The 24,592-nt window shown below is 61.4% G+C and overlaps 1 protein-coding gene across 1 annotated transcript in view; it reads left to right on the top strand.

Annotated features, from left to right (window-relative positions):
* Positions 1-1,652: 1,652 nt before the first annotated feature.
* The window catches only part of SARDH (sarcosine dehydrogenase), a 60,414-nt gene continuing 37,474 nt past the window's right edge, over positions 1,653-24,592 (top strand). Inside the window, exons 1-12 of the mRNA XM_058693628.1 lie at positions 1,653-1,966; positions 2,363-2,413; positions 4,508-4,867; positions 6,179-6,357; positions 7,419-7,598; positions 8,289-8,412; positions 8,629-8,729; positions 15,757-15,861; positions 17,001-17,130; positions 19,599-19,685; positions 19,994-20,084; positions 23,322-23,463. Coding sequence (XP_058549611.1) covers positions 4,537-4,867; positions 6,179-6,357; positions 7,419-7,598; positions 8,289-8,412; positions 8,629-8,729; positions 15,757-15,861; positions 17,001-17,130; positions 19,599-19,685; positions 19,994-20,084; positions 23,322-23,463 — 1,470 coding nt within the window. The 5' untranslated portion in view covers positions 1,653-1,966; positions 2,363-2,413; positions 4,508-4,536. The remainder of the gene's footprint in view (positions 1,967-2,362; positions 2,414-4,507; positions 4,868-6,178; positions 6,358-7,418; positions 7,599-8,288; positions 8,413-8,628; positions 8,730-15,756; positions 15,862-17,000; positions 17,131-19,598; positions 19,686-19,993; positions 20,085-23,321; positions 23,464-24,592) is intronic.

Genomic DNA, 24,592 nt, shown 5'->3' with positions numbered 1-24,592 from the left:
CGGAGGCCTGGCCAGCGGGTGGGGGCGGAGGGCCGGCCAGGGCCTGTGGGGAGGGCCGCCCGGGCAAGGAGGGTGCTGGCCCCGGTGCATGCAGGCCATGCGGGCAGGGGGCAGCCCGCCAGGGTGTCGGTCCAGGGACAGGGGGAGGCCTGGCACTGGGGGTGACCCCTCACCCTCAAGGGTCAACTGTCACTCCGCGTTGCACCACGGCTCTCTTCAAAATGCACTGGAAGCAGAAGGTAACATAGGCAGGGAAATTTACAAAACTTCCCTAAAACTGACACTACAGGGGTTATAGTCCTTGCGCCCCAGATGGGGAAACTGAGGCTCGGCCAGAGGAGACAGCCCTGCCTCAGCGTCCCTGGCTGGAGCCTGCCCACCTCTGGAGCTGTGCCCCCAGCAGCCTGGGGAGACGAGGTGGCCCATCCACCTGTCCCGGACCCGAGCCGGGCCTGACCAATCACCTATCCTACAACGCTGACCCACGGCCAGGCCTGGCCCGCCAGCCACCACCCCTTGTCCAAAGTCCAGGGCAACTCTGCTGCTCGCTTGGCTTGGGACAATTTTGCAACCGCTGCTTGTCTCTGAGTGCAGGGCCAGGAGAGGCCCGGGCTGCCTCGGCCGCTGCCTTGGGGCCACAGCAACCGCTGTGTCCCCGGTGCACCTCATGCCTAGTGGTCTGAGGACGCTGTGGCCACGCTCCGTCTTCACTCTGTCTGACCTGTCCTTCACCTCAGAGTGAGTGCAGCCTGGCCCCAGGCTGCTGGCCTGGCCCACCGTGTGCTGAGTGAGCAGGCTGGGCCCCCTGCCCTTGGCCCGAGCACCATCCAGCGAAGCCTTGCACCTGCGGGGCGACCTTCCTTGGTGGGGGGCGGGGGGGGGGGGAGAGGGGCGAGCAGGGGAGTGAGTGGTCTCTCCTCTGGGCAGAGACTGAACGGCTTAGGTCCAGAGTCAGAGCGAAGGCTTCTGTGTGGCCCAAGGCAGGCTGACGCCCCTCCTCTCTGGGTCCCAAGGTCCCCAGCAGTCACATGGAGGCAGGCATTCCTGCCCAGGGGAGCTGGGCACTGTGCAGCTGGCAAGCCAGAGGCTCAGGGACATCTCTCAAAGCGACATCTCCCTCCCTCCTGGAGGGATCCAGGAGTTCTGGAGGGCAGAGTGCAGACAGCCAGACTTTCTGGCTTGCCTCTGAAGGCGGTGGGCACCCCTCCCCCGGGAGCAAGCAAGCCAGAGCTGGACAGGCAGGTGCTTGCGAAGGCCCTGGATCCCCTCCCCAGGGGCCCTCACGAGCCAAGGGGCCTGGCACAACCCTGTTGCTTACCCAGCACTTTTTGCCCACGTCACCTGTGCTAAGCTCATTTGGGGGCATCGGAGAGCACAGACAGGCACGGGCAGGCAGGGGTGCACGGGGGCACCGGAGCGTACCTGTAACCCCTGTTTTAGAGATGAGGTGAGGTCACCCGCCCCAACACCCAGGGTTAATGGGGCCTCAGGGTCCACAGGACTGGTCTGCCGCCCACATGCTTGCGGCCCCGGCAGCCAAGAAGCCAGAGGCGGTGGGCGGTCCCTCCCGGCGGGGGGGGGGGGGGTGGTGGTGGGCGGCGACAGGGGCTGGCGGGGCGGGCCGGGGGCGGGCCGGGGGCGGGCCGCCCGGTTCCGGCTGGGAAGCTGCTGAGGAGGAAGGAAGGGACGGCACCCTGCAGCCCCCGGGCCAGGCACTGGCAGGGGGCGCCAAGCGGAGCAGTGGCCGGCTGGAGGTCCCCCCCCCCCCCCCCCGGGAGGGGCAGGGCCCGGGCCCTCCCCTGGGTGGGCGGGGTTGGGACAGATCAAGACTTCTCTCCGCCTCTGGCTGCAGGAACCTTCGGGCTGCGAGGGCGCGAGCCCTCCTTCACCAGGCGGAGGCTCCGTCAACCTCCTTCACCCCACAGCCTCTGAGGAGCGCTCCTCTGGCTCCGGCTTCACAGCTCAGGTGACAGCGTCGCTCAAGTCCCCACCCCGTCCTAATGCCCCCGCGCCCTGGGCTGCCCTGCGCCCTCACCCCGGGGAACGCACGGGCCACGCTGCTGACCGGGCGGGAGAGGGTCAGCGGGGCCGGAGAGCGAGTTCACGTCGAAGCAGCTGCTTCGGGTGGGGGGAGCACCGGCGGCCCCGCGGCCCTGGGAGAGCCCCAGGCCCCGTCCCCGCCCCCTGGGAGACTCCGCGGGCCACCGGAGGGTGGGGAGGGGGCACGTGGCGGCCCCCGGGGCGGGAGGCACTTGAGCTGGCCGGACGGGAGCGGGGACGGGGCAGCGCGGGCGGGCGCGGGGGCGGATGCCCAGCCTTGAACGTGCCCCACAGCCACGTGACGCCGACTTTCCACTGGCAGGGCGCCACTGTTGGGGGTTCCTGGAAGATTAGGGCACTTTGGAGACAGAAGGTAAGTTCAGATACGTGGCCGGGGAGCCCCTCTGTGGGCAGGAGGCAGGTGGGCCTTTAGACTGGGGGGCAAAGGGGGGCAGAGGGACTGAGATGCCTTGTCGCCCCCACCCCGCTGGGGGGGATGGGCGCCGGGGCAGCCCCGAGCAGCGGGAGAGCTGGGCCCCCCCACCCGCGTCCCCACTGTTGAGGTGGAACAGGTGTGGCCGCGAGGCTCCCCTCCCCCAGACCAGGTCCCGGGAGAGCCTGCAGGCCTGGGCTGTGCTCGGCCACTCGGCCGCCCTGTGACCTTGGCCACCTTAGCCTTCCGGCACCTTGCTCTCCTCCCCTGTAAAATGGGGACAGCAGTCATACTGACCTGAGAGCATTTCTCGGTTGCTGAAGGAGGAAGTTTGGCACCTGGCACACTCTTGGAAACAGGTCTACTTTTTATTTTATTTATTTGTTATTTATTTATTTTTAAATTTTAATGTTTATTTATTATTGAGAGACAGAGAGAGACAGAGGATGAACGGGGGAGGGCAGAGAGAGAGGGAGACACAGAATCGGAAACAGGCTCCAGGCTCCGAGCTGTCAGCACAGAGCCCGACACGGGGCTCGAACTCGCAAACCACAAGATCGTGACCTGAGTTGAAGCCGGACGCTCAACCGACTGAGCCACCCAGGCGCCCCAGAGGTCGACTTTTTAAATTAAGTTAACGAGGTCATAAATATCAGTCATGACTATGACTGTAGGTGGCACCCGTGCACCTCACATTCGCCACTAAATGCCTCTTGCTTGTCCTGCTGACCCCAGAAGGGGGCCCGGGAGGCCCCTCCCCATGGCGGGCAGGATACGTCCCCAGGGAGACACCTCTTGGCCCCTTCGCTCCTTAGGAGGTGGGCCTCCTGTCGTGTTCTTGTAATTATGTGACTTTTCTGGTTGGGAGGGCTTCCTGAAGGAGGAGGGATTTGAAGTGAGCCCTGAAGGCCCCTGGGGGACACCGAGGAGGAGGCAGAGGGGCAGGGAGGAGGCTTCCCCTCCCTCACCCCCACCCCCACGCTCCCATCTGTGTGCCCAGGTGACTCCTTCACCATGGCCCCTGCCCCAGGCCCTCTGGGGACTGACACCTCCCTCGGTCTCCCCCCCACTGCCAAACCTGTCCCATCACCACACCGCGGTGCCGGGGGCTCTTCCTGCAGACCTGTGGGACGTGGGGCGCGGTGCTCAGGAAGATACCCTGCCCAGTGTCCTGAGCCCCCTCCCCCTGCAGCCTGCCTCTCCCCCTCTGGAGGTCATCTCTCTGGGTCCTGGATCCCCCTGACACCTGAGCTCCTGCTTGTCCTCAGCGCTCAGGTCCCCTCCCCCATCCCTGCCCTCCCTCACCGGTGACCCTACTTCCCCAGGTCTCCTATCGGCCCCCTGCTCCCCACCTCCCCTGTGCCCCTGACACCCCCACCCCCCCAGCCCAGGGCCAGTGCTCTGTCACAGCCCGGTTCACTGTCCATGTCCGTCCACGGAGGGCGAGGAGAGACGGACAGAAGCAGGCCACTGTCGGTAGCAGGTGGCAGGGTTAGCAAGCAAGGGGCCTCGCAACGAGGCCCGTCTCGGGGCCGGGAGACAGTGGGTCTCTGCACCCACCTGCCAGATCTTAGTTTCTGCAGCGGCCTTACGGGGCTCAGTCACTCGAACTGTCCAGAGGGTCTCAGCGATGCTTTGCTCCCTCGAGCCTTCGTTCCTGAAAACGGCTCCCATTGTGGGAACGGGGGCAGAATGTACATTCCCGGGATGGGGGAGGGGGTGAGGGGCCTCTGACTGCCTGGGTCCAGCTCGTGGGTCAACCTGCAATCATGTCCCCTCGACGACCTACTCCAGCAGCCCGCCCCTGGGCTGGCAGGGACCTCCTGCCTCCCACCACGGTCGCCCTGGGCTCGCCAAGGCCCACAGGCCCTCAGTCCCTGAGCACTGGGCTGCAGGTGCACTCGGGCCCCCGGGGAGGCAGAGGAAGGAGGGCCTGGAGGGTATGGGAGGCTGTCTCCCCCCCCTCCCCCCCCGGTATCACCTGGTGCAGCCCCCACCCCTCCACGCCGCAGCCAGCCCTGGCTCTCTCCCCAGCTCCCTGCGGTGCTGAGTCTGGAGTCCCCATGGCCTCGCTGAGCAGAGCCCTGCGTGTGGCCGCCACATGCCCTCGCCGGAGCCGGACGCGGGGCCTGGGGCTGCGCGCCCTGACCGGCCAGGCCGGCCCCACCGCCGAGAAGAGCGTGCCATACCGGCGGACCCTGAAGGACCCCCAGGGCCCCTCGACGGTGGCCCGGGGCCCAAGCCAGCCCCTGCCCAGCACAGCCCACGTGGTGGTCATCGGCGGGGGCAGCTTGGGCTGCCAGACCCTGTACCACCTGGCCAAGCTGGGCGTGAGCGGGGCAGTGCTGCTGGAGCGGGAGCGGCTGACCTCCGGGACCACCTGGCACACGGCAGGTAGGGGCCGGGGCAGGGGGGTGCTGGAAGGGGCTGATTCCGGGTTGGCAGCCCGAGGCAGCCGCGCTGGAGGAGGAGGGGCACAGAAGACACGGGTTCATCCGAAGGTGGGGGGTCCTCCTGGCCCCCCACGTCTCTGAAGAGCAGAGGTGGGGAGGAGGGAGCGGGGCCGTCACCGGAGCTGGGGGCCCAGACAGCTGTCTGTTCCGGGAGCAGACACCCCTCCCCAGACAGAGCCGCTGTGGATGAGGGGGGTCCTCCGGCGGGTCTGGAGCACAGACGGGGAAGGAGCCATCGGGGCGATGCAGAGCGGTGTCCTCCATGGGCTCCAGGTGCGTCCGTGAGTCTCAACCTGCTAGCTAACCAGTGGGCACGCATGAGGCACCTACGGTATGCACGCAGCCGACCTTCTGCCTTAACCCCGGGTCCTGGGTTAAGTTTGCCAGTTTCTGGGGGGTAAACACCCCCACCTTGGCTAACGTCATGCTGCCAGCGTGAGGCCACCGGACGTGGAGTCGGGAAGCAGTCCGGGCCTCGCGCTCAGGCCTGTACACCGCTGCCTCTGCCTTCCCACCGTCCCGTCGCTGTGAGACCGGCCTCAGCCCTGGCCACCCACGCCCCACACTCTGCTCTGAATGGAGCGGCTTTGCTGCTCGACAGCCTGCACCTGGGCTTGTCGGTCCTGGGTCGGGGTCCTGGCCCCATCGTCACCTGCTCTGCTGTCCCGAGAGTGGAACTGTTTGGTGCCATTTAATGTCACCGTAAACTAATCATGCTGACCCCAGGGGGCTGTTCTGTCAGCCTGTGACAGGCTGAGCCCTGGGCTTGGCACGCGGAAAGTGTTCATAAATAGGACCTTCGATAGTGCCACAATCTGAGGTGCCCAGGGACCAGGAGCCCCGTCCCCAAATCATCTTGGACCCTGTGATTTGTTTTTAAGTTATATTTATTCTTAGAGAGAGAGGGAGCGTGCACAGTGGTGGTGGGGTGGGGGCGGAAAGAAAGAGAGAGAGTCCCAGGAAGGCCTCTCGCTGTCAGCACAGAGCCCGACGTGGGGCTCAAGGTGGGGCTCGACCTCACGAGCCACGAGATCGTGACCTGAGCCCCAGTCGGATGCTTAGCTGACCGAGCCCCCCAGGCGCCCGGTGCTGTGAGTTCTTGCCCATCTGCCTCTCCAAGTCCCCCATGGCCTTCAGAGAAAGACCCAGGCCCGCCGCCTGTTCTTTGGGAGCCCGGGGCCTGCCGGGAGGGAGGAAGGGGTGCCCCACCGCCTCGCCGGGAACTGATGGTGCCCTGCCCCTTCCCGGCCAGGCCTGCTGTGGCAGCTTCGGCCCAGCGACGTGGAGGTGGAGCTTCTGGCCCACACCCGGCGTGTGGTGAGCCACGACCTGGAGGAGGAGACGGGGTTGCACACGGGCTGGATCCAGAATGGGGGCCTGTTCATAGCATCCAACCGGCAGCGTCTGGATGAGTACAAGAGGCTCATGTCGGTGGGTGGGAGCTCGGGCCTGGCACCGGCGGGGTGGGGACGGGGCAGCATGGCTCAGGGAAGGAGCCCTTGCTGGCGGGCCACCTGGGACAGGCGAGCCTTGGCATGCTCGCCTTCAAAATGGGACCGTGTTGTGGAGCACGGTCGCCGAGCCCCGGACACGGGGGAGGCCCCACAGTGGAGCTGTTACCGTCACCGGGCTGTGCTCAGGGGAGGCAGGATCAGTAGGAGGTCGCATTCACCAGGAGGCGTCCCCGACAAGGAGAAAGCTTTATGCTGCTGAAGAGCCTTATATTGAGGTGGGGACATGGGTGAGGCCGGCGTCTCCAGCCATCTGTCCCCTTATAGAGCACCGACTGAATGCCCGCTCAGGGCGCAGTGAGCAGTGTGGCCAGCAGGGGCTCATTGTCACAGGGATGCTGAGTCCCCTGGGACCCCAGGCTGCAGGCAGGGGCAGCTGTCTTCACCAGGGCAGGTGTCGGTTCCTGGGCAGAGGCGCTGGCCCCATTCGGCCTCGTCCTGCCCCTGGGCTCGCTCGTCAGCTGGGACCGAGGCCTCCAAAGAAAGCCCCAGCCCCAACCTTCCAGCCCAAGTTCCCAGCAGGTCCCTGAAGCCTCAGCCACTTTCATTCTGAGACAGAGAATCCGATTGGCTCAGCTTCTTTCTAGTTGGGTGGGGCGTGTCCCCTTGTGATACCTGGGGACACTTGATTGGCTGCCCGTGGGCCAATCAAATGTGCCGGTGTGGCCAGTCCTGCTAAGCCAGGGGCCTGGGACCCAGGATCGGGTTGGCCTCCTGGGAGCTGGTCCGACTGGGGAATCTGGTCCTCAGGCCCAAAATGTTTGTTTCTGTAAGAAGCCCCTTCCTCACCAGAGACTGGTCTGAGCCCGTTAGGGGTGTCAACCACAGAAGCCATTATCACCCCATGCCCCCAGGGGAACTTCCTGGAGGAGGCAAGGTTGGAGCTGCAGCTCGGAGGCCCAGAGGCCCAGACCGGGAGGAGAGCGGCCAGAGGATATCTGCTCCCCGAGGGCTGACTTACTTGCCTTTGGGTCCCTCTAGTTGGGCAAGGCGTATGGCGTGGAGTCCCACGTGCTGAGCCCGGCCGAGACGAAGGCACTGTACCCGCTCATGAACGTGGACGACCTGTACGGGACCCTGTATGTGCCGCACGACGGTACGATGGACCCGGCCGGCACGTGTACTGCCCTCACCAGGGCTGCTGCTGCCCGGGGAGCCCAGGTACCAAAGGCCGCCTGGCCCTGTGCCCCCCGCTCCTGGCCCCAAGAACCCCAAGAGCCCAAGGAAAGGAAACAGGTGCCATTCTCTCTGCTGTGTGACCTTGGGCCGGGGACAGCCTCTCTGAGCCTTTTGATCTGCCCCTGCAAAGGTGGGCAGTGCCTCGGGGGGATGTCGGCCCTCCTTCCTTCCCCGAGGCTCTGGCCATGCTAGACAAGGGAGTCCTCTCCGGATGTCTTCTTGAGTTTCGTCTTTTATCCGAGATAAACACAGAGTTGTAGAACTTATTGGAAAGGACAGAAAAGCAAAAGAGAAGAAATGAAAATCACCCAGAGGGGAAAAATGTTGAGATTTTAGTTTGACCCCAAATACGTGTTTAGGAAGATACACTTGTATACAACGTGGAAGGAAGCCACACTGATCGGTGACCTTTTTACCGAAGGACTAGACCGCAGACACCCGTTAGCGACTCGAGCCTTGCTTTTTAAAAGCCACTTTGTGAGAAAGAGCCCCGGGTCTGGGATCAAGTTCCTCAAGTCAAGGAGCTCCTGGGGCTAGTTTCCAGCACCATGGTCTCCCCACTTCCCCGACGGTGCCCCAGGTCCCGTCCAGGCGAGGCAGGGGGACATCAGGGGTGGTCAGCACCCTCGGGGAGCCCTGCATGGCTCTGGAAGCAGCCCCTCTCGCCCCCAGGTCATCGAGAACTGCCCCGTGACCGGCATCCGTGTGCGGACCGACGACTTTGGGGTGCGGCGGGTCGCAGCCGTGGAGACAGAGCACGGCTCCATCCAGACGCCCTGCGTGGTCAATTGTGCAGGTGAGCAGGACTGTCCCCTGGCTCTCGGGTGGCCACGCTGGCTGAGGGAGCAGCCGGGCCTTTCTCTGGGGGGGGGGGGGGGCAGGGAGGGGCCTGGGTATGACGTAGAGGAATCGCCCCGGGACAGAGGTGCCTGCACAGGCGCCCCACCCCACCTGGCACCACCGCCGCCCCTCCAGGCACAGCAGTGCTGACCTTTCCCTGCTCTGCCCGCAGGAGTGTGGGCCAGCGCTGTGGGCCGGATGGCCGGAGTCAAGGTCCCGCTGGTGGCCATGCACCATGCCTACGTCGTCACCGAGCGCATTGAGGGGATCCAGGTACATAGACTGTGGGAGGCGCAGGGACCTGGCTCTGAGTCCTAGCACTTGGCAGGTGGCTCGCCACCCTGAGCCTCAGCCACCTCATCTGTGAAATGGGCATCATAACCCCATTATGTTATGGGTGTTTGGGGTGGGGTGACGGTTAAATGAAGTAACACAGGTGTGACCCTGCTGGTGCTGACCCCCTATACCCTCGGGGCACAGCCCCGCACTGACGCCCAAGGTTGTCCTGCCTGGTGCAGTCAGTCAGTGCTTTGCCATGTTCTGTGCCCCAGGTACCTCTTCGGGGGACCCCCGTGTGTCTGCGTTCCCCAGATATGCCCCGGGTGCCAGTCCTGGCACGGACTCCCCACCCTCAGGTCCTCCCCAAGGGAGACCCCTCCACCCCTCCAGCCCTCCGTCCTTCTACCCCTTCATCCCTCCCCCCTCCTTCGCCTTTCCCTCCCTCCACCCCTTCACCCCTCCTTCCACCCCTCCCTCCAGCCCTCCAGCCCTCCACCCTCCAGCCCTCAATCCTTCTACACCTTCATCCCTCCCCCCTCCCTTTCTCTGCTCCCTCCCTCCCTCCCTCCACCCCTCCCTCCCTCCACCCCTCCTCCCCTCCCTCCAGCCCTCCAACCTCCAACCCTCCACCCTCCAGCCTCCCCCTCCATCCTACCCCTCCACCCCGTCCCCCTCCCTTCGCCCCTCTCTCCCTCCACCCCTCCCCCTCCCCCTCCCTCCGCCCCTCCCTTCCTCCACCCCTCCACTCCTCCCCTTCCCTTCGCCCCTCCCTCCTTTCACCCCTCCACCCCTCCCTCACTCCCGCCCTCCAGCCCTCCATTCTTCTACCCCTTCATTTCTCCCTCCCTCCCTCATCATCCATCTGTTTATTAACCCATTTACCTCCCATTCCATGTAACCCTCCCTCCTTCACCCTGCTCACACCCCGCAAACATTGCTGCGTCTCAGGCCCTATCCTAGAAACCAGGGCTGTGACGTGACGGAGAGAAGGACCCGGTTCTTGTCTGGGTGAAGCTGGGGGGAGGTACGGACAGGCAAAGGAGCAAATCCGGAGCAGGCTGATGGGGGCGCAATGGCAGTGGTGGGGCAGGGCTCTGAGGAGGCCGGCACAGGGCTTCTTCCGGGACTCCCAGCCCAGGGAGGGAGTGCAGGAAGAGGGCAGGAGGAGGGCGGTGCGGGACCCACAGGCAGTTCAGAGAGGGGCCTGACGGTGGTGCTGGGAGAGTGGGAAGTGGGACCCGGCAAAGAGGGTCTTGGGAGCCTCCTCCCTGCCCTGGAAGAGCCTGGCTTCCCTCGTCAGTGGCTGGCTGCTAGGTGGCCTCCCCACCACTCCTGCCCCTGCCCCTGTTCGTGGATGAGTTTAATGTGATCCCGCCGAGGCCTCCAAAGGGCTGCTCTGTGCCACGTGCTCCCTGATTCTGTGGGGAGGGCTCCCCGGGTGGCCGCCAGGGGTCGCCCTCAGGCCGCCGTGGGCTCAGACTACAGCTGGGGAAAGCTGGGGACAGCCTGTGGGCAGGACAGGGGCTGTGTCCCCGGGAGGGATCACTCTCCTTGGGTGGCCACAGGGCTGTGCTACCCTGGGCACCCCTGAGGGTCTGACCCAGGCCTGAGTCCAGGCCAAGCACTGCCCCCAGCTTCTCTATGACCTGGCGCCTTCCCTCTCTGGGCCTAGTGTCTGTGGCTGACAAACAGAGTGTCCAGTGCTCTCTGCTGGTCTGGCTTTCCCACCAACCTCTGCCCGCTTCTGCAGAAGCTATTCTGCTTGGGCACCGAGCGATGGGAAAGCCCAGGCTCGGGGGCTGCATTTCAGCCCCCAATAACGCAGCCAGGAAAGTCATAGTGTTAGGTGGGCCTCAGTTTCCTTTTCTGCAAAACGAGTGATAACTGCGCGAGGTGAAGGGCCAAGCACGGTGCTTGGCCTGTAGCCGGTGGTGAGGATGACGATGACCAGGACCAAGGGGGCACAGAGGGGTCTGGCCAGCTGGTGCTTCAGAGGAAGAGATTAGGGAAAGCTGGAACAATCCGGAAGGCTTCCCAGAGGAAGCGGCCAACAGGTTTTGGATGGATGGGGAGCAGGAGAAATAATGCAAGGGAGTGGGCTGAGGTCCGGAGGCAGAGACATCAGTGGGACGGGGTCATACCTGGGTGGGGGGGGGGGGGCTTCTGTGTGGAGATGGCGGTGACAGTGCCCAGAGGGCGCCTTGGGGCTGAACTGAGCATGTGCTGGGCACTCATAGCAGCTCAGTGTGCTGGGGCCAGGAGCTGGGGACACTGATCCTGCTGGAGCAAAAGTCTGGGACTTCCCTGGCCACCAGGTGTCCCCACTGTCCTGCTCTATGGAGCTCCAGAGTTTCTGTTGCGTTTGTAGAGTTGTAGTGACAATGGAAGTAATGATATGATGATTACTGTTTCCGAAGTGCTCCGTTATGGAGAACTTCTTACACGTTCTTGACAACAGTCCTCCTAGTTGTCCAGCTAACTAGGAGACTGGAGTGGGAGGGAGGGGCATCCACCAGGTTTTCCCTTTTGGTCTCTGCGTGGAGACGGGGCAGAGGAGTCCCACATCATGTGCCCGTCTCCAGGGTAAGTGGCCCATGAGGGAAGGCAGCTCCTCCAGAGCCAAAGAGCAGCAGGGGACGTGGCGTCTCCTGACTCTTGGTCACTTTCTAAAGTGATTTTGGTTTGTTTTTGGTGAAATCAGTAGGCAGTGTTTGCAATATAATGACAATGTAAATATTGTTAACTCCTCAGCAAAATAGTGTCTGACTTTTGTGTTTCCTGGAGTTATTGTTTTCCAGTTGCTCAGTTTTCTATGTAACTGTCACTAATTCTATCTATCTATCTATCTATCTATCTGTCTGTCTGTCTATCAACATTACCTTCATCCCCCCAAACCCCATACCCATTTTCGGTCACTCCCCATTTCCCACCCAACCCTCAGTCTTAGATAATCACTAATCTGATTTCTATCTCTATGGATTTTCCTATTCTGGACATTTAATAAAATGAAATCATACCATATATGACCTTTTGCGTCTGACTTCTTTCACTCAGTATGACATTTTCAAAGTTCATCCATGTGGTGCATATATCAGAATTTCATTCCTTTCAATGGCTAACTAATATTCTATCCTAGACCACCTTTTATTTGTCCAGTCATCTGTTGACGGACATTTGAGTTGTTTCCACTTTTTGGCTGTTATGAATAATGCTGCTATGAACATTCGTGTAAATGTTTTTGTGTTGACATACGTGTTCATTTCTCTTGAGTAGATATCATGGAGTGGAATTGCTGAGTCACATAGTAACTCTATGTTTAACTGTTTGAGGAACTGTCAGATTGTTTTCAAAGCACGTGCACTGTTTTACGTGCCCACGCACAGTGGGTGAGGGTTGTGACTTCCCCAAGTCCTCGCCACCACTGGTGATTCTGTCTCTTTGATCCCAGCCATCCTAGTGGGTGTGAGGTGGGATCTCACTGGGGTTTCGAGCTGCATTTCCCTACTGGCTAATGATGGTGAGCGTCTTCCCATGTGCTTACTGGCCATTCGTGCATCTTCTTTGGAGAAATGTCTATTCAGACACCTTGCTCATTTAAATTGGGTTACTGGTCTTTGTACTGAGTTATAAGAGTTCCTGTTATATGCTGGGTACAAGTCTCTTACCAGATTTATGCCTTCCAGATACTTCCTCCCATTCTGTGGGTTGTCTTCTCCCTTTCTTGATGGTGTTGTTGACGGCACAAAAGCGCTTGATTTTGGTGAAATCCAACTTACGGATTGTTTCTTTTGTTGCTTGTGCTTCCGGGGTCATATTTCAGAAGGCATTTCCTAACCCAAGACCACAAAGACTTACTCCCATGTTTTCTTCTAAGAATCGTATAGTTTAGCTCTTACTCTTAGGTCTAGGACCCACTTTGACTATGGTTCGTGTATGGTGTGAGGTAGGGGCCCAGCCTCCTTCTCTGCGTGTGGCCAGCCGCACGGGCACCACGTGTTGATGACCGTGGCTTCCCCCTCGCCTGGCCTTGGCATCCTTGTGGAAAAGCAGTGACCATAAACGTGCGGGTTTATTTCTGGACTGTCAACCCCATTCCAGTGATCTATATGCGTATCCTTGTGTTAGTGTCTTGATTACAATGGTCTTGTAGTGAGTTTTGAAATCAGGAAGCGTGAGTCTCCCAGCTTGGTCCTTCTTTTTCAAGATGGTTTTAACTATTCTGGGTCCCTTGCATTTCCATATGAATTTTAGGATCAGTTTGTCGATTTCTGCCAAGAAGCCCGCTGCGATTTTAACGGCGATCGTGTTGAATCTGGATCCGTTTGGAGAGCACATCATCTTCGCCATATCAAGTCTTCATTTTGTAAACATGGGATGTCTTTCCACTCGTTCAGGCCTTCTTTAATTTCTTTCAAAAATATTGCTGAGTTTTCAGAGTACAAGTTTTACACTTCTTTTGTTAAATTTGTGGGTATTTTTAAATTCTTTTTGATGACTTAGGTGGAATTATTTTCTTCATTTCATTTTTTTTTTTTTTTGCTCATCATTAGTGAAGTGGAGAAATACAATAATTTTTGTCTGTTACGCATTGATCTTGTATCCTGCCACCTTATTGAACTATTTTGTTAGTTGTAAAAGTTTTTTAGTGGGTTTCTTAGGGGTTTCTATATGTAAGATCACGTCATCTGCAGCAAGCAAGTTTTACTCCTTCTTCCAATGTTAATGCCTCTCATTATTTTTTCTTGTCTAATTGCTGCCTCAGTTAGAACCTCCGATATGATGCTGAGTAGAAGTGGTGAGGTAGACATCCTATCGTTGGGCTAACCTTAAAGGAAGAGCTGAAAATAAGTATGTTTTAGCTGTGGGTGTGTCTTAGATACCCTTTGTCGGGAAGTTCCCTCCTATTTCTAGATTGCTGAGTGTTTTTGTCATGAAGGGTGTTGGAAATCCTTTTTCTGCACCTATTGAAATGATTGGTTTTCATCCTTTAGTCTGTTGCTATGGTGTATCACAAGGATTTATTTTCAGATGTCAAGCCAACCTTGCATTCCTGGGATAACCCCCATTAGGTCATGGCATACACTCTTCTCGTATGCTGCTGGGTTCAGTTGGCTGGTATTTTGTTGAGGTTATTTGCATGTATGTTCATAACTGTCACATTTCCACCCCCCCCCCCAACATTTCAACATGTCTGTCAACTAGCTCTCAATAGTATGTTCTGCACAACTCATGCACACCAGAGAAATCACATACAGTCTCTATGTCCCATTCTCCCTGCCCCGGAGGAAGCCTTCTGCTCTTCTGAGTGGCTCTTTTCTGGGCTGCCTGCCTCTTGGCCTCTGCTCGGCTCTGACCCTGGGGCCGTCTTCACACCTCTTCTGTTTGGATCCTTGATGTGCATGCGCTCTGGTTGCTTACTGAGAAGGGGCACATGGGAAGTAAAATGTTTTTGTGTTCATCCATGTCTGAAACAATCCTTATTCTTTCCGGACACTTGATTGAGGGATTGATGGGGTCTAGAATTCTCCATCTAAAATTGTCTGTGGATGGGGTGCCTGGGTGGCTCAGTCGGTTAAGCACCAGACTTCAGCTCAGGTCGTGATCTCACAGTTTGTGAGTTCGAGCCCCGCGTCGGGCTCTGTGCTGACAGCTCGGAGCCCGGAGCCTGCTTTGGATTCTGTGTCTCCCTCTCTCTCTGCCCCTCCCCCGTTCATGCTCTGTCTCTCTCTGTCTCAAAAATAAATAAACGTTAAAAAAAAATTTTTTTAAATAAATAAATAAAATAAAATTGTCTGTGGAATTTTGGAGACTCTGCTCCAGGTCGTTCAGTCTCCAGGATGCTATTCCCATGTTTCACCCCAGCATGCCTCGGTGCCGGCCTGTCCGTTCATGGGGCGTGATAGGACTCCTTTAATATGGAGATTCATGACTTTCAATCTGAGAAGTTGTCCAGGCCCATTGCTCTGATGTTCCTCTACTCCATTTCCTCTGTTTGTCTTTCTGGAACCCCGATAAGGTGGATGTTGGACCTTTAGGGTTGACCTTGTGATTTCCTTATTTTTTCCTTTCCTGATTTCCATTTCTTCATCTTGTTTAGCTTCCTATATGGAAGATGGTCTTATCCAACCCGCCTGTTGCATTTTTCATTTTGATGATCATCTCCTGTTTCGAGACCTCTTTCTTGATCTGGGATTGTTCCTTTTCCATGACACCTTATTTCACGGACCCAGTCTTGTCACAGCTCCGAAGTCCCCGGTTTCACTTTTAAGTCCACAGGCCGACTGGAAGCTTGGAGAGGGAGGGCATCTCACAGGGGGTGAGGGTGAGCCATCCTTTTTGGCAAGCGGCCCTGGTGTCAGCATCTGGAGCCTTCCACGGGCCACTTCGTGTCTCCACAGTAGGGTCCCCAGGCCGGGCCTTAGCTGGGGAGGACGGAGGGGATCTGGGCCCACTGCTTTGAAGAGACCCTGGCCTGTCTTCCCGTTCACACACATTCTCTTTGTCTCCCACTCACACATGTGCACACGCATACACACATTCTCACATTCACACGTGTGTGCACACACACCAGGTAGTCTGCCCGTCGGCCCCTGCAGAGGGAGCTGGGTTGCCACAAGCTGGGTCTCTACTGATTGGAGGGGATGGAGGGTGGCACTGGCTGGACTTGTGCAGTCTTCCCGCCCTGAACCCGAGCTGGGGCGTGGCCTCCGCTCCGCACCCTCCAGCGTTGGTTCCTTTCTCCTGCGTGCACTTGTCCCCCCGCGGCTCTCCTAGCGTTGTGGGCTACACCTCATCCCTCCCGCCTCGCTCTCCTTACGGCTGCTGTTTTATGGGGTTTAGGGAAGGGGAGACTTGAGCGTGGGTGGTTTGTCCACGCTGTAGCCTGAGACCCCGGGTCCACTCTGCCCTCCTACAAAAAGGAGGCACCATAGTCCACCGTGGGCCTGTGCCCCCTGGCGGAGGTACTGGACCCACGGCCCAGCCCTGGCTGACCCTGAGGCCTCTCTGCTCTGCCTTCCAGAACATGCCGAACGTCCGCGACCACGATGCCTCTGTCTACCTCCGCCTCCAAGGAGATGCCTTGTCTGTGGGTGGCTATGAGACCAACCCCATCTTCTGGGAGGAGGTAAGACACAGAGGGATCGGGGACGGGGGTGGTTCAGGGCTGTGTCTCAGTGTGGAGAAGCCTTCCTCCAGGAAGCCCACCTTCCTGAAGCTCCTCGGGTGCACACCTGAGAAATGGCAGGTCCCTTGGCCCCAGAAGGGTCAACTCGGTTTTCTCTGAATGTGGCACACAGGTAGACCCAGACCTGGGGCAGGGAGAGCGCTGGCCTCAAACAGCAGAGTAGTTACAGGCTGTGGAGATGTCAAATCACAGCTTTGGAAGACGACAAAAACGTTAAAACCCTGTGTCCACAGCAAACAACCCTGAGCCCGGACCCACGGCAGTGGCGTCTGTCCGGGCCCCGCGGCTCTCCCGGCAGCTTCTGGGGCTGCATGGAAGTCGGGCGGCCCCCTCGGCCCCCTCGAGCACGCCTGGGCCGCCCTTGCTCCTGGGTTCATGCAGACATCGAATGATTAAGTGACAACCTTGGGTCAGATTCTGTTTTACTTCCTGGGGACCGAGGGAGAGCAGCACGAAAGCCCCTGTCCCGGGGTGCCTGTGTTTGGGCAGGGAGACCCACAGTAAACAGACAAGCAGTGGTGACCTGTGCTGAAGGAAGCCAGCAGGTTGGGAACAAGCCTCGTAAGAGTGGAGGCCTGTCCTTCACGCCGTGGTTGGACAGGGCCCCCCGAGGAGGTGACGTCAGAGCAGAGCCCCCCTGGAGAGAGCACGGTCAGTGAGGAGCTGCCTCAGATCGGGGGTGAAGGCCCCGAGGTCTGGCCAAGCTTGTCCTTGAGCTGAAGGAAGGTCAGTGTGGCCGTGGGCCAGTGGTGGACGGGGGCAGGGCCTGCCCTTGTAGGCCTCGGTGGGCCACAGAGTCACGGGGAGCCACAGGGCTGCTGGAGAGCAAGAGAGGGCATGGTCTGACTTAGGAGAAGGTCGAAGGAGGGTAGGAAGGCAGGGTGACCAGGTGGAGGCCATTGCAAGAGTCCAGCGCAGAGCTGGGGGGCCTGGGTCAGCACGGGGGAAGGGAGGGGATGGGCCCCACTGATGGGTTGGTGCAGGAGACCTGAGGGGCCCAGCCCTGTCACCCCCCCAACCCAGGGGAGACTGGCCGGGCTCGGCTCCCACTGGGCGGCTCCCCCCACCTGCCTCCCCAGGTGTCAGACAAGTTTGCCTTTGGCCTCTTTGACCTGGACTGGGACGTGTTCACCCAGCACATCGAAGGTGCCATCAACCGCGTCCCAGTGCTGGAGAAGACGGGGGTCAAGTCCACAGTCTGTGGCCCGGGTGAGTGAGGAGGCTGGAAGCAAGGGCAGGCATGCTGGGTCCTTCTGCCCGAGACCGAGGCTGGCCTGTGTCGGGCACGGACCTGGGCCGTCCCTGCCGCGAGCAGGACAGAGACACGACACCCCCGTTGCCGTCCCAGCAGAAGCACTGGGACTCCCACTGGGTGTCTCCCCCACCCCCTCTTTCTTCTTGGCACACACAGGGTCCCTTTAATCCTCAGTCAAGGCAAAAACACGGGTAGGGCCGGCCTTGCCCCATATTAGGCCTGGGGAGATAGGTTCGGAAATACACAGTGTTGTCGAAAGAGGAAACTTTGTGTCTGAGGCTCTGGGTGCCTCAGTGTCCTCGTCTGTGAAATGGGTGACAGCGTACCTACTCAGCAGGAGTAGAGCAAGGAGGAGAAGCCACATGTGAGGTGTGGGGCATGGCCCAGACCAGCAGACTGCCATCAGCCCTGAGGGGAAGGGGTTAGCCGGAGGCTGGAGAGTAACAGGTCATCCACAGCTATGTAGGGGGTGAGGGGCCGGCCAGGACAGGAGAGGGGAAGGTTCTGATGCCCAGGGGCCTGTGGCCTGCCGGGGGGGCCAGCCCTCTCCGCCTGGTGCCCCTGGAGCCGCTTGAATCTGTTCGGCTCGTGAGGCGGCCCAGCCGCGGTGGGCAGGGTGGACGTGCCCCTGAGCGCTGGACTCGGGGTGCAGGGCGTGGGTGGGGGGCCGAAGGCTCTCTGCCCTTCCCCCCGCAGCTTCCCCGGGCTTGCGTGGGGCTGGCAATGAGAAGCACAGGGCTGAAATGATCCCAGGGGCCCGAGTCACCCGGGAACATCCTCTGTTTAATTGGACTGGGGAGTCATTGCTCCCAGGGAGCCCTATCTGGGGGGGATGTGTGTGTGAAGACATCTTGTGTCTGGCTTCCGGCCTGTGGGGGAGGGTTCGTGGGGAACAGAGCGCTTCCCCTTGCCAGGGAGGACGAGAGCGGTCAGTGGCCTTTGGCTTCCAGAACAGAACTGGGAAGTCCCAGGCCCCCTTGACTCCGGGGCATCCGGGGGCGGGCAGAGCTCCCATTCCGGGTCCCAGGGGTCCCGGCCAAGGTGGGGGCCCCTGTCTGTGCTGCCCAAACATCCCATCATTCTGCATCCATCCCCAAGCTGCCCGGTCGTGAGTCATTGGCTGAACGTTCAAGAGACTCTCGTCCCCCTCCACGAAGCTCTCTCCTCAGATGCCCCGTGAGGTTGTCCTCACCTTCCTGTCCGCCTGGAAACATCCCCAGCCCTCCCGAAGCGCTCCCTGGGTGGGTGACCCAGCCACACCACTGTCACCCTCGCCCTGGCTGCCCCTGTGCCCCCTGCCACCGCCAGACACCCCCCCCCCCTCCCCCAGGGCCCGGGAAGCTCCCGACCTTCCTCACACGGGGTCGCGTCCATCCCCATCCCGCACGGGACAGACCCGCGCAGAGGTTGAGAACTCCGGCTGGGGGTCAGGCAGCCCTGAGCCGGCTCCTGGCTCCCTGCTTCACTGGCAGGGTGACCCAGTTTCCGCATCTGTTCCATAGTTAGTGACCATGGTGCCTACCAGAAGGGTCACTCACACCGCCCCTCCTCCCGTCGTCATTTCTTCCCAGACATTCTCTGTTTTGCTTATTTGCGTATTTACCGTCCCCTCTCGTCAGCTGCCTGAGGAGTGGGAGCGGTCATGGTCGGAGCCGAGCGCTGGGCACATTCAGGGGGGCGGCAAGTATTTGTAGATGGACTCACTCACAGCCCTGTGAAGTCAGTGCCATGGTCCCCGTTTTACAGATGAGGACACTGAGGCTCAGAGAGGTGAAGTGACTCGGCCAGGGTCACAGGGCTACGAAAGGGTAAAGCAGGGTTCAAGCCCAGGATTGTGGCTACAAAGCCCAGCCCTTTATAGTGATTTCCCAAGGGTCCCTTGCCCTCCGTGCTCTGGGTTCCGCCTGTGACACACCTTCGGCCAACAGAGCAGAAGCCCCCGTCCCTCTCCCGGAGAACTTGGGGTCAGCCCTTCATTCAGGGACATTTATCGAGCACCTGCTGTTTGCTGGGCCCCATGCTAGGCCTTGGGACACAGTACTGAGTGGAGCCCCGTCCTTGCCCTCGTGCACTCATGGTCCCGTGGGCAAGAATGACCAGCAGTGACGCGGCAGGAAGGTGGTGCCCTGTGACGGGGGCTTGAGGGAAAGGCCCCTCCTCGGCAGGAGGCAAACCTGGATGCTGCAAAGCAAAGTCGGTCCCAGCAGGGTGGTTCTGGCAGTGAATGCTGAGGAGCTCGGGAGCGTGGCAGGGGCAGTCAGGGAGGCCCCCTGGAGGAAGTGGCATTGAGCGGAGTGGTGAGGATGGGGAAAGTCTGGGCGAAGGGGCAGCGGCAGACGCCGGTCCAATCACTGCCCTCTCGGGAGGCCCCGCCCCGGGTGCATATGGCCCGGGGAGAGCTTCAGGCCCCCCTCCCTTTCAGAGTCCTTCACACCTGACCACAAGCCCCTGATGGGGGAGGCACCTGAACTCCGAGGGTTCTTCCTGGGCTGCGGTTTCAACAGTGCAGGTGCGTGTGAGAGGCCCCTCCTTGACACCCACCACCCTGATCTTAAAGCTCCCCCAGGCAAAAAAAAAAAAAAAAAAAAAAGGTTCCCCGGGCAGAGTGTGGGGGGCTCAGGAGCACAGCGGCTCCTGGCAGGGGTGAGGGCAGAGGAGGGCCGCAGGGAGGGGCGAGGTCCTGTTAGCAGCAGTACAGCACCCCAGGTGTGAGATCCAGGGTTCGGGGGGTGATGCTGGCTGTGGATGCGGAAGGGGCGTGATATTGGGGTGGGGGCTCCGGGGCGGACGGCAGACCTCTGGCCCTACTCCTTCTAGGGATGATGCTGGGCGGCGGCTGTGGGCAGGAGCTGGCCCACTGGATCGTCCACGGGCGCCCAGAGAAGGACATGTACAGCTATGACATCAGGCGAGTGTGCGCCGGAGACCGTGGGCAGGGCGGCTGCTTACCGGTGCCCTGGGATTAGGTAGGGCCGGGTATATAGCGAGGGCTATTTAGAAAGGAGCCTTCTCTGAAATCCAGAGGGCTTCTTGGAAGAGGCGCCAGTAAGGGAAGAAGGGGAGAAGGCTGCCAGGAGGGGCGGTTCCGCAGGTGCCCGGGGTTTGGCAGATTCACGGCCCTTGACAGTTTCCGGGATTTCTTGTCCCAGTGTCCTCCTCGACCCGCCGGATGGCTCCAGGATCAGCAGCGGGATCCCCTCATCCCATTTGGCAGATGGGGAGACTGAGGCCTGGGGAGCAGGAGGGACCCCGCGCGTTGCTCAGGGAGTGAGGCTGAGTTGGGTGGTTATGATCAGTGGGTGCGGAGCAGCTGGGAGTCAGATGGCCCCGAGCCCAGATGCCAGCTGAACGTTCACGTCCAAGGTGGCGGGGATACATCAGACCCAGTGCCCAGCACGCTCCTCACCGTAGCCCCGGGTAATGACGCGCGTGCTGCTAATGTCGGGGGCAGCCAGGGCGTCTGTGTAGGCACAACTCTCTGCGTCACGTCTGCAAGGAAACGCTAGTCAAGCCTGAGCCAGGGTGGGGGGGAGGGGGGGGCGCTGTCGTCAGAGCAGGGGGAGGGGGTCCTGGTCTCCATCACCCTCTGTAGGCGGGGCGAAGGCACTCACTCCCAGGCAGGGTCTGGAGGGTGGGTGTTGGTGGGGCTGCGGTGTCGTGCAGGGGGCAGTCGAGGCGACGGCTTGGAGGGGCGCCCCTGTGGGCATGCAGCCCATTCCATTACTGCTCCTGGCAGACAGCCTCCCTGGGGAGACCCCAGCTGCCCGGGGTGGGGGTGGTGGTGCTGGGGTGCTGGTTCCGCTCAACATGCCCCCTGCTCCTCTGCTAACCTCACCCCTTCCTGGCCTGATGAAGACATTACACCCGCTGGGGAGGGCGGGGGGGATGTCTGGCCCCCACAGAGGCAGACAGACAGACACTGAGATTCCCCCACGGCCACCCCCTCCACGGCGCCTGGCACAGCTCTGCTCTGTGGCTGCCTCCGAGCCCGTCTGGGGCTGCGCCCACGCGCTCCCAAGAGAGGAATGTTCCAGAAATGATAGCTTCAAGGGGCCTCGGGGATGGGCCGGTCCAAGCCCCTCCTGCTACAAACGGCGAGAAGAGGCACCGATGCGGGAGGCCGCTTGTCTGAAGTCGCCCAGTGCGGGCGCCAGAGCGGGCAGGGACGCAGCGCCTCGCCTCCCTCGGGGGCGAGGGCTCCGGCACAGGAACAGACCGCCGCGTCAGGGCTCACCCCAGGCCTCGGCGGGTGGCCTCCCGGTGCCGCAGTGTCCACGGCTGCAGAATGTGGCTGGCATGCCTGCCCCCCTCCTGGGCTGGGGGAGGCCTGGCGGGGAGGGGGTGCACAGCCCCGGATTCAGCAGGAAGCCCCGAGGCTGCCTGTGAAACCCCTGCCCGGTTAGGAACGCGTCTGGGCCTCCCGTCGTCAGCTGCCTTGCCTGGCAGGAGTGTTCTGTGGGCTGGCTCGTGGCGGGGAGGCTGGGCCCGGGCGTCTCAGGCTGGGAGGCACAGATGCTATGGTGGGGGGAGGGGGGGGCGGGGAGCCCCTACGAGCTGGCGCCTGGGGGGAGGTGGGGGGGGGCAGTGAACTAGCCCACTCGCCCTGTGGCTCAGGCAGAGGGTTTCCCCATCTGTGAAATGGGGGTGATGACTCACCTCTCGGTGCAGCGCATCTGGGACTCACTTGTACGCGTCACGGTGCCTGGCACGGGCAGGGTCTGGGGTGTAGGCCGGGACTGGTAGTGAAAGCCCTTGGGTCCGAGTAACCGGGAGGAGGCGTCATCGTTTGAGCGCTGAGGGTGGCCGGACCCTAGCCCCGGCTTGGGCCCCCTGCTCACAGGAGGAGTGCTGGAGCCGGCCCGCGTGGCCACAGGGAAGGGCCCATTCCCCTGCCGATCCCTGATCGTGCTCTGGCTGAGCTCGAGCCCACGCCCCTGCCATGCACACGTGTGCACAGACGTGAGCCGAGGCGGCAGTCCCGGGCGACGGGGAACCTGCCGGAGGGGCCGTGGAGGGGCCGTGTCTGTGCGTGCAGGGATCACCCGGCCCCGCCCCAGATCCAGCTTCCTCTTTTGTCCTGGGGGCGTGAGGAAGGAAATCCAGGACTCCCTCTTCCCACTTCCCGCTCCCCACCCCCAGCCAGGGCTCTCAAAGCAGCGGGGAAGGTCACCAGTCCGGTCCTGGGAGAACCATGCCAGCTCCGGGTGACCGGGGCTGAATCTGACCAGAGTGGCCATCAGCCTCCAAGCCCCCTTCCTCGCCGCCTCAGCCCCTCCAAAGCCGGCCAGGCATTTCCAAACCCCGCACCCCAGCACGCTTCTCCTTCAGGAACTCTCTAGACCCCTTGGCCTGGCTCCGTGGCTCCCTCCCCTGCCCTGCAGCTCCTCCCAGAAGCTCCTGGCTCAGTGCAGGCTGGATCGCCCCTCGTGTGCCAATGAGTCAAACCAGGGGCGGCGTGAGGCCGCGCTGAAGATGGAGGCAGGTTCTCGCACACAGCACTCGTCCCTGGGCCGACAGCAGGAAGGGGCCCCTTGGACGATCGCAGCGACTCGCGATAATATCCATAACGATAAGCTCACATCCGTAGCCCCGCCCCCTGCCCCCATCAGAACATCGTGCTCGCTAGAACTGTGTGCAACCTGAGAGTCAGTTAGCCCCGGTGAGGCTCCGACAGGGACAGGCGTCACGGAGGATGGAACGCGGATGGGGAGGAGGGCCGGGAGGGCGCGTGAGATGCCAGCGGGTGGACAGTGAGGGAAGGGACGGATGGGGAGGCTGGTCTGGGGGTCTGAGAAGTGGGTTTGTGAGTGGGAGGGGCCAGGGGCCCGTGACCCAGGTGGGCCAGCAGCTACACAGTCAGCTCGAGCAGCCGGGGCCGTCGGAGGACAAGCCATTGGGTGTCTCGAGCTGCTGGCTGGAGGAGAGGCCATGTGACCTGGGGCGGGGGGTGGGGGGGGCTGTCGCAGTGAGGAGGCCTAGCTGCCCAAGGCTCCAGGGCGGGAGACTAGAGCCCGGACCCCCTCCCGAACCCATGCCCCAGGGAGGACTCTGGTGGAGGGATGCGGGTCCGGTTTGGCCCCGGGTCCTTGGCCGGCCCTTCCCTCACAGCCCCCGAGGCAGTGACCGGCCCCTCCGCCCGCCACAGGCGTTTCCATCACCTGCTCACCGACCACCGCCGCTGGATCCGCGAGCGCAGCCACGAGTCCTACGCCAAGAACTACTCTGTTGTGTTCCCCCACGACGAGCCCCTGGCGGGGCGCAACATGAGGACAGACCCCCTGCACGAGGTACCACACCCCGACGAGCGGCCACTCTCGGGGAGTCCGGGGCACTGGGGCGACGGAAAGGCGTGCTCTGGGCCGGGTGAGGTGACGCGGTGGCTCGGCCATTCCCAGCTCTCACCAACGGAGCGTGCTCGGAGCGCACACCCCGGCATCTTCCCTAACTGCCGACGGCGGTCGTGGGGGGCGGGGGCACCGGCCGGTGTGTGCGGTGACCCATCGGGGATGGGCGCTGACAGAGAGCAGCATAGCTCCAGAGACATGCGTCCTGCGCGTGGGGCCTGCTTGGGATGCCTTTCCTCCCCGGCAAGCTCCTACTCGTATGACGAAACCCACTGTCAGGTGCCCCCCCCCCCGGAGCCCAGCCTTGGCACTCTCCCAAGCCCCTGACGGTCCCCTTCCTCGTGCTCCCAACCCACCTCCGTGTCCCCTCTCCCACCCCCATCTTGTGCTCATCTAGGGCCCCGGGAACAGGAGCTCTGCCCTAGTCTCTCCGGTTCTGGGCACTGAGCACGGAGCCTGACTTTTAATACGTGTTCAGGGGTGTTTGTTGAATGGAGGCAGGCAGGCTCATGGAGCAGGCAGCTCTGAGGCTGAATAAAGGAACCTCCTTCGTCTGGGACTCCAGCACCCGGACCCCAGAGGGACCCGGCGTCCATTGCCCTGCCCCTCAGCTGAGCTTAGTGGGCCAGCTGGGATCTCGGGCCACGGTGACCCCCAGCCCCCCTCTGCCGTCCCGGGTCACCCCGTCCCGACAGCCCCAGAGCTTCCCCGACAAACACAGGGGCTGCCTGACTTGCGCCGGAAGGAGATGGGCTCAGAAGCGCCCACCTCTTGTCTGCGCTGTCAGCCCTGCTCGCGACTCCCCCCCAGCCACGGCCGGTTTTATTAGAGGTGGCTACGCCCCTATTTTCCCTCCCTGGGAAGGTGACCTCCTCCTCGATCCACGGGACCCCATCACTCATGCCGGGGGATTTTCTTGTGTTGAGAACTGCCCCTGTGCTGCCCCCTGGGGTGTCCGAGGAGGACATTTCTTGGTGCCACCGTTGGCAGTGTCCTCTTGGCCACTGCTCTGCCCACTCAGGGTGTGGGTGGGTCCTCGGGAGGCAGCGGGATACGGCCCGTCGGGGGCCGC

The sequence above is a fragment of the Neofelis nebulosa genome, chromosome 12 (assembly GCF_028018385.1).
Source record: "Neofelis nebulosa isolate mNeoNeb1 chromosome 12, mNeoNeb1.pri, whole genome shotgun sequence".
NCBI classification, from domain to species: domain Eukaryota; kingdom Metazoa; phylum Chordata; class Mammalia; order Carnivora; family Felidae; genus Neofelis; species Neofelis nebulosa.
The sequence above is the reverse complement of the archived record's forward strand: the minus strand, read 5'-3'. Positions and strand labels throughout refer to the sequence as shown.